General features: G+C 33.1%; 1 protein-coding gene across 2 annotated transcripts in view; it reads left to right on the top strand.

Moving 5' to 3' along the window:
• The window catches only part of LOC106458858 (serine/threonine-protein phosphatase 2B catalytic subunit 2-like), a 48,352-nt gene that overhangs the window by 18,206 nt on the left and 20,670 nt on the right, over positions 1 to 9,476 (top strand). For both annotated transcript variants that reach the window (XM_022385213.1, XM_022385212.1), the window contains exons 7-10: positions 3,219 to 3,296; positions 5,996 to 6,090; positions 6,379 to 6,504; positions 8,184 to 8,261. In XM_022385213.1, coding sequence (XP_022240921.1) covers positions 3,219 to 3,296; positions 5,996 to 6,090; positions 6,379 to 6,504; positions 8,184 to 8,261 — 377 coding nt within the window. The remainder of the gene's footprint in view (positions 1 to 3,218; positions 3,297 to 5,995; positions 6,091 to 6,378; positions 6,505 to 8,183; positions 8,262 to 9,476) is intronic.

Raw genomic sequence — 9,476 nt, 5'->3', positions numbered from 1 at the left:
CACTTGCACCGGGAATGGCGACAGATAACGCTTCAACAAATCAGACGTCTAACTGGCACTATGCGGCGCAACCTTGCGCCGCATTCATCCAGGCAAACGGTGGATATACCCGATATTGACTTTTTGTAATGTGATTTGACAATTCAATAACGTTTTTGAGCTTTCACTGACAATACTTATTAAAGATAATTTTAAGCGTGAAAACTGTCCATATTTTGATGTCATGATATGTAAATTAAAAATTGTTATTTTACGGTGATAATCATGCCCAATAATGCATAATTTCATTTGATAAACACGTTTAGATTGAATGGTAATTTATAATCAGTCACAAGAACGTCGAATCTGAATCACTTGAAAAAAACACGGGGGTGCTTAACTTTTTTCCAGGTGTATATATACTATTCAGTCTACCCCTACTTCCCATTCCAAGTTCTAGCCCTTCCTTTTTTTTTTCATCCTTCCTCTACCAGATGTCTACTTCATCACTCTTCTTGTCAGTGACTGTCAGACATGTATGTCCTTGTGGGTACCCATCTTTTCTCCTGCTGTTGGTCTCTATGTCTGGTACCTTGGGGCATTTTCTTCATCTCTTATCTAAGATGAGTTCATCTTCTCTTTGCCTGCAAGCTGTGGTATATCTGGCCATCAGGTTTTGCATTTATAATTATCTTCCTGAATGAGAGGTTCTTTTGCTTTGGGGACTCTGACTTCATTCCTTTGAGTCACATACATGTGCCTCCTACAGTGAACTTTATGGATCCAAAGGTTTATTTCTTGGGTTCCATTGTGTTCATTTGTGACCCTGTGATCTCCTTGAGGAATTGTCTTGGTGACTTGATTGTGCCCTTACTACTTCTCAAACTGGATCTCTCTCTCTTCACCAATGCTTCACTCTCTGATTGAGGCACATCTCTGGATGAAAGAAGGACTTTTGGCATTTGGATGAGGGACAAGCATTCACTACACATCATCATACTCAACCTTACAGTTGTTTGTCAGGCATATTCCCATTCTTGCCCCTACTAGTGGATCACCTGGTCATTTTCCACTCGTATATCCTTCTTTCATTTTGAGATACCTTCCCTCCATTTTCACATATGTTATTTGTCTGATCCATCACTCATTAGGCCAGGCTCTCTAATTATGTGGCATTTTTTCTTGTCACATTCCTGTTGCCCTTCTACTGAGTTTGTCTATCAATGAAAGTGGTGGGTATTTCATTATTGGTTCATCCACCACTTCTTTATTTCTGGCCATCCTACTGTGAACTACCTTTCTGTCTTTTTACTGGCTATTTGTCCATGGTTTTTCAGTTTCTGCCTTTGCTGGTTATTGGGTTGACTTATCTGCACCATCTGTTTGTTTCATCTCCTGCTGGATTTCAGCTTCCATCTGCCACCATTCTTCAGTCATCCTATATTCTTTGAGGAGAACATACAGTTACATTTTCAGAGCCCCTTTTTAATTTCATAGGATCCCACTAAGTGGCTGGTGATACCTCTCAGAGTATGTTTACAGAAAACCTGCATCAACCCGAGGCAATGGAAAGCATTCATACTATTTGCCTTGGAGATGGGGTGTTCAACGAGACCACTTGCAGTATCCTTATAGTGTACATATTTACTCAGTTGTCTGATCCAGACTGTACCTATTCAATGGACTATCATGGAAAAGTCTAGTATCAACAAAGTGTTCCGTCTGCTATGTGGCTCATGCTTGCTGGCTTTTAAAAATAGCATTTCTTTGTCTCCAGTAAAATACTTTTTCAGCTGGAGATTCAGTGGTGATTAGGGCACTTCTCCATGTCTCCCAAACATTACCCCCCATTGATGAGTGGAACATGCACTATAAAAACACCATGCTACATCACTGATGTGCCTTCCTCCTGCAGCCAGTGTCTCTTCAGTACGATTAAGATGAGCACACACACTATACAACACAAAACTGTTTAACTACCATACCTTCTTCCTGCAGCTGCAGTTTTTCCATTAGAGTCTGGTCAGTGGAGTTGAGGTGAGCACACATTATATGACACAAAACTGCATAACTAATGTGCCCTCCTCCTGCAGCTGAAATCTGTTCAGTAGAGTCAAGGTGAGCATGCAAGGTACAGTCTGAATGTGCCCCAACTGTGCTACACATATTGGCTTGCCAAATGCTTGTGTGGAAGTGCTCAAATGGTCATGTTTTCATTCTGCCCATCCTTGCAACACATGGAGCTTATTTACATCTTCCCCTTACATTCAAAGTATACCCTGGTCGAGATGAGATGTAATCTTCCATGGGCGTACCCCTCTGATGCTTCTACCATCAGGTGTCTGAATAGAGGTCATTTTGGTAAAAGTTTGCACTGGCTCCTCCACCATTTTATTGTGAGACTCTAGGTAGTCTTTGTGCTGAAGTAGCTATCATCTCAGAAATCAACGTTTTCCTAATCTGAAAAGTTATTTCTGATAGATACCTCCACACACATTCTCACATGATCTCCCAACTTTCGGTGCACATTTTTTGTCTTGCCTTCCAAAGAATAAAGTGCATGGAGGATGGGGGGGGGGTATTGTGCATGAAGGTTGAATCATCTTCCTACTGGTGGGGGTTTTTTGTTGCAGTTCACATTAAAACACTTGAAGTTTGGTGGGAGTTGCGTCAGGGCTAGTGGCATGCAAATCTCTTAGGCAGACGCACGAGGAAGATAACTAATCTGTGTGTATGTCTATTGGAAATACATTCAGATTAGGAAAATGTTAACTTTTAGATAAACAACAAAAATGCTGAGACAAGTTTGGCAAATGTTAAGCAAAAGGTGATAAACTTCTTAATTGAACCATGCGATGCACACTATCATACCAAAAGTTCTGGTAGTTTAGCACTTTATTTATCTTTATATTCACCTTTTCCATTTAAGAATAAGAGTAATGCCAATTATCTTTTTTTTTATTTAGTGCATGTTAGTTTATTTGCAAAATTTACTCACATATTCCTTCCTCCCACTCAAATATGGAGACTTTACTTTACCCCTGGAATCCTCTTATACCATTTAGTGATTTTTTTTGTTGGTGTTTTGATATGCACAAACTTAAACCTAAGGAAAGCCTTATTAGAAGCATGGTGTTTTTCAATCTATACTACTGAATTAAAATAAGTGAAAATGTAATAATGTGTATGTAGAAGTGACTTATTTTGTCTCAGTTTTAATGGTATTTTTTTTTTTACAGCTATGCAGCATGCTGTGAGTTTCTTCAGCAAAACAACCTTCTCTCAATTATCAGGGCACATGAAGCTCAGGATGCAGGGTAAGGCTGTTTTTTAAATGTTTATTTACATGTTAGAGATATTGCAATTTGAAAATGCTGACACTTTAACCTTTTTGCGATGGACTCAGTATAACATACACAAGTTCATATACACATATGCACACGTTAAGTATTTATGCTACAATTTTTAATGCAGTAAATGTATCTTCACAAAATTTGGTAGATGTTTAGTAAACATTAAAAGTCTTTTGTACACAAAAAATCATATTTTATAATGAAGTGTTTTTACTAAAGACTTGTTTGTGAATATATCAAATCTGTTTCATTACTAGTCCGAATGCAAAGTGGTTTTCATGTTATGATTAAAAAACTATATTTCGTCCCAAAAATCTCAAATATCATTAGTGTAATTTCTACAACCTCCTAAATACATTTCAAATGTTTGTTTTCACTAAAACTTTTTATTTTATCTGTTATTTTCTCTACCCTAACTCCGTACGGGGTCTGTCAATTTGACCTACCTTGTAACCACCATAATAAATTTGGAAATAAATATAAATTATGCTATTTTGGTTCTAGAATGACTACAGATTATAATACAAAAACACAAATGATCAGTCTAAATAGCTTAAATCTCATAACATTATACATTTATATATATTTATTATTTTTATCATATTGCCCTTTTCAGCTGTGCCTTGCTAACATTACAGAAGTTGCAATGACACAGTGTATGTGTGCTCATGTTACTGTATCCAAGAATATAAAACTGGCCTTTACAAAATAACCTATCTTGGCTGTGTTTTAGTGGACTAGTATTTTGTAAAATACAGTCACATTGCAGTTATAATACATTATATATGTATATACATTATTACTGTTTACAAATAAGTTCTTAAACTTATTTTTCTTAAAACATAGAACAGTAAATAAAGAAGTATAGCAAACTATTATCTCTTCTAGTTACAAACTTTGTTTGCAGTTGCTGCTTACCGTAGGTTGCTAAGCCTTATCAAATTTTGCATGTGGAGGATGTGAAACTAATTTTTTTTAGGTTTCATATTTACATTTCTAAATCAATACCATAGAATTCCACTATAATTTATCAAACTTAGTAACTAAGCTATATTTGGGTCTAAAAAAATATGAAATTTTGACCTAACTTTTTTTTTTTTTAACCTTACCAGTTGGAATCTTGTATAAAAAGAATGAGTTTCATATCTATATATTTGAAAAAGGCTGAGAATGCCACTAGGGGGACATTCTGAGCTTTCAATTGGTTATTGACACGTCATAGACAGAAGTAGATGTATGTAAATGTTTCCAAAAATGTAAAGAGATGGGAGTGGGCAACATGTTTGAGTCAGTAAATGTCTGGATATTTCAGCAAATAAAAGAGATAAGAGGTTCTTATTTTATATTCTAGCTTGTCAATATAGTAATTTGAGTTTCTAATTTGTAAAAACTATAGACTTTATACTTGGATATCACAAGCATCTAATTTGAATCAATGCTGCATTCAACATACCATGTGACACACAAAAATCAATATTTAGGTGTGTTTTTTTAATATTTACTTTCCAATTCAGAAACTAACTAATATATAATACTAAAATTTGAATCATAATCTCCAATTTGATATCAAACTTATTGAATAAATTCATAAAGTAGCAGTTGAATAAAATTTTAATGCTAATCAACTAACACGATGACATGGCCTTTGACCCATGACATGTGTCAATAGGGTTAAATGAAATGTAAGTACAGCTATGGGCAGAGAGTACATTTTTGTAGATTTTATTCTACATTTTGTTATATATTTGGATATTAGTATTTCTTGTAATTTGTTGTAAGATACTAATTACCTTTTTATGCCAGTAATAAGAAGTTCCCACAGTAGCAACTCAAGATTTTCAATAGTAATAACTTTTCAGAAGTTTCCAGAATTAGAAGTTTCAATATTAGTACAAATATTAATACATATTGAATTCATATATTTATGTATGTATGTGTGTGTATGTTTATATATATATAAGAAAAATTCAAAACTCTATTTAAACAAAAACATCACACTTTCCAGTCTTAATCCAAAAGTCATAACGGAGATTGCCTGTGGTAATAGCACCCAAAAGCAAAAAGCTTTGGGGATATCCCATCTATCAGACAAAATCCAAAAAGCAGATGAGAAACCAGTTAGCAGTCATGGAAAATTCATTAAGGGTACAGAGTTGAGTGCTTACACCCAAAATGTCTCAACTCTTACTGCCTTTCACTGTCTGCAGTCAGTTGTGGGAAGGCAGTTACCTCTAAAGAGATGTAATAAAGTTAAAAGTAGAAATAAGATAAAATCAAGCCACCCAAAAAATATTTCTACTAAACAATACCTACCATCCTCCACCCTTAAAAGTTCTAAAAAATCCTTAAAGTAGAATAATAACCATCCTAATAATTCTATTATATGTTACTCCCAACCTACACCTACCTAAGATCTTATATAAAATGCCATTTTTAGTGCATAACTAGAAAAAATCAAACAACTGGTTTTCCATCCTTCATCATCATGATATGCAAGTGTTTATTTACCTGAGATAGGTAAAGTTGAATTTTTTATTTGCTTTTCATTAGGTACCACATGTATAGTAAAAGCCAAACAACTAGTTTTCTGTCCCTTATTTCTGTGTGGTGCAATTTATTGAACTAAGATATATAGAGATTAATTTTTATTCACTTCTCTTTAGATACCGGATGTACAGAAAAAGCCAAACAACTGGTTTTCCATCCCTCATCACTATTTTTTCTGCACCAAACTATCTGGATGTGTACAATAATAAAGGTATATTACATCAGTTATAACATGCATTGTGGTGCTTCTAAAATCTAGTATAAGTTACTAGTATTTTACTGGAAAATAAATTTATTTGATGCATGGTGGCCACAAGATAAGTGTGGTGTTTTCTTAAATAGCACTTAGGAAAAATTTAACACTTTCATGAAATCTGGGAAGTTATATTAAATTCTCTGCAAAATAATTATTGAGAAAATGCCAAATTCATTGAGATAATTCAAGCATAAAGATTTTATATATATTTTTTTTAAAGACTAACCTGTTTTATAACTTTAGCTGCTGTCTTGAAATATGAAAATAATGTCATGAACATTAGACAGTTCAACTGCTCTCCTCATCCTTATTGGCTACCCAACTTTATGGATGTCTTTACATGGTCTTTGCCATTTGTTGGAGAGAAAGGTAAGATACCTTTCAGATATTTTCTGAGTTAACCTTTGAAGGCAGGAATTTTGCAATGATCACGGTACTGGCAAAGTTTCAATGAAACACCAACTTTTATTCATTTTATCCTTTATTTTATTCTGTATTGTGCGTGCATTGTTTTTGTAGTAATCATTTGCTATTAAAACTATTTTTAGAAAGGTAAAGTATATTGCATTTAAATGAAATTAAGTATGGACGACAAATTTATTGACATTTTCACATGCAAAAAATAAATCCAACACTGATAAATCTTATGTCAGTGGCAGAATATTTACAATGTTAATAAATGCTAATGCTACACAGAATAATGTTACAGTTATCCTTTTCAGAGATAAAAATTAATAATTCAAGTCTTCACAACTGATTTATTTCAGACTATTTTCAATAATAAAAAATAATTCTATGTTCAGTCTAAGTGAATTATAGTGCTACCTGGATATAAAGCTGTTACTTATACTGTGGATTCAGATATATTGTGGGTCTTCCTTCCTTCCCCTACATTCTACATTGAACTTGCCCAGCGAGGAACTTTCCGCTGTATGTCTTTAATGGCATCTAAGTGTTGTGATTATCCGATTACTGTGTGAAGTTCACAAATGTAGAATTGTCATGTATTATTATATTCGAATTTTTTTATGGGTAATGGCGAACATAAATAGGAGAAAGTCATACATTATTTAAAAAAAACTTAACAGGTGTTGAAAGAGTAAAAAGTGAGGTTTCAAAAGTGCAAATTAAAAAGGAGTTTGGTATCCCAGATGGTGCAATACGTGGATGGACAGTAGAAGAAGGAAGACTACATTTGTTCTTCCGACAAGTTAGATGAAACTCCAGAACTTTTTAAAGAAATGATTCAACTAAATAAATCCCCTGTATTGACTTTATATTGATGTCAATACATATATTTTTTTATATTTTATTGTTTGTAGCAATTAAAGAAAATTTAAAAAGTTAAAAAGTTGTAATGGCCAATACGACTGTTTCCTCTATTATAATGCAGGTCTCCGTGCCTCTCCTAAAACCTGCATTATAACCAGGGAGCACCATAATATTATTATTGATACTGATGCATATTGCTAGGAAAGTGTTTTAATTAACTTCATCATTTTGTTATTAGTTATGTTACTCACTCTTGAGTTATGTGTTATGAAAACTGAGGTTTGATTTTTGTGATCTGGTAGCTTGCTTAGTTGTTAAAACAGCTGTCTGACATGGGAAATCAAAGTTAAAATTGTGCCCAGTTTCAATCTCCAGAAAAATTAATTTGCTACACTTGAGGATGATATAGCACTTAAAATTGCTATACTTGTCAAGCTGTAAATAGTAATACTCTGTCAGTGTCTTTCTGTTTCATTAATTATTGCTAAAAGGCTTAAAGGTTTTTAGTCGAGTAAATTTATCTATGTAAGGAGTCTAGATATTTCAAAAATAAAACTTCCTGATCATAGCAGTAGAGTCAAGATTTTCTGCATCAACACTGGTATCTAAATCTTGTAGTGGTGTATGAGTAGGATCAGAAGATTCTGTGAAAAGCATAAAATAGATATGAAAAAATAATATTTTAGCCACATAAATAACATAGCTTTGGCATGTAGGAGATCATAAATATTCATGAATAATTTATCAGTTAAAGGTGCATTTTATACTAATTACAGTAACTGAAATGCTAGTAAATCTTCTGAAGATCTGCTCCGATGATGAACTAATGTCTGAAGATGATGATTCGTTTGAAGGTTAGTATTATTCTAAAACATGATTTCAAAATAGTATCAACATATATTTAATTTTTTCTATGTAAAGATCAAATAGATGTTTTTAACATTAACCACAGAATTTGGAAAAACAAGATTTTGTATAGAGATTTAATAGCACATACGTTGTTTGTATTCATGGAAAAACTTGTTACAACTTACTAAGAAATTAGATATTTAATAGTTTTATTGTTTTGTAAGTGTGTTTAGTAGGCATATTTAGCTGTTGGATATCTTTTTTTTGGTTACATTATATATTGATAAGTTCATTATGGATATCAAACAATAAGTATCTAAAATAAGCATTTCAATTTGATATTTCATCTATTATCAATAAGTTACAACTAAGTACACTGTTTATTCCATGCCAACAAAAATTTCACCAAGTATCAAAGGTATTGATTAAGACATACAGAAGATAAGGCAGTGGCTTCAAACCTGCAATAGATTGAGAAAGAATAATGTAATAAAAAACAATCATTTTATTTTGCTAACTTGGATTTTTTGACATTTTAAAATTTGATTGTTAACACTGCTTACAGATAACATTTTAGATAAGCTTTTGGTTACTGCAGGTTCAATCTTGCTGATTAATAATTAACAGAGGGTTTTCATATCAGTAGATTGTTATGAGCAAAACACAAAACTGAAAAGCTGTTTTAAAACATGGAGGCTTAAAATCCTGAAAGGTCCAATGAAACTTAATGTGATCTGCACCAAATTACCTGAACTTATACAACAATATTAGTAAATTATATCAGTTATTACCTGTATAGTAGTGTCCAATTTCATCATGTGTAGGAAGTAAACTCAATATAAATCCAGTTATCAGACCTATTCAATTGCTTTACAATTTCAGTTGACTAGCTAAACTATCTTCTCTATTACTATCACACTAGTATTCTGTGTGTGATTCACTTACAATTGTGGTGTGAGTTACAGTAGTCATATACTACTCTTCTAGTAATCGTTTGGTCTTCTTTCTTCTAAATATCCTCTTTTCCTTTTGTCAAAGTACACTCAGGCTGAATCAGTTACTTTAGAACCAACTTTGATGGAAATAAATTATTATTCTTATGTCCTTTTCTACTGTTAGTCTTACTCTAACATATTAAACATTAGGCCTATCACTTCTACGGTAGTTAACTTTATGCCGAACTTTACCTTGGCCGTAACTTTACTCTCTTCTGCTATTGT

Source organism: Limulus polyphemus, unplaced genomic scaffold (genome assembly GCF_000517525.1).
Source record: "Limulus polyphemus unplaced genomic scaffold, Limulus_polyphemus-2.1.2 Scaffold524, whole genome shotgun sequence".
In the NCBI taxonomy this organism is placed as follows: Eukaryota; Metazoa; Arthropoda; class Merostomata; order Xiphosura; family Limulidae; genus Limulus; species Limulus polyphemus.
Note: the sequence above shows the minus strand (reverse complement) of the source record. Positions and strands in the feature narration are given on the sequence as shown.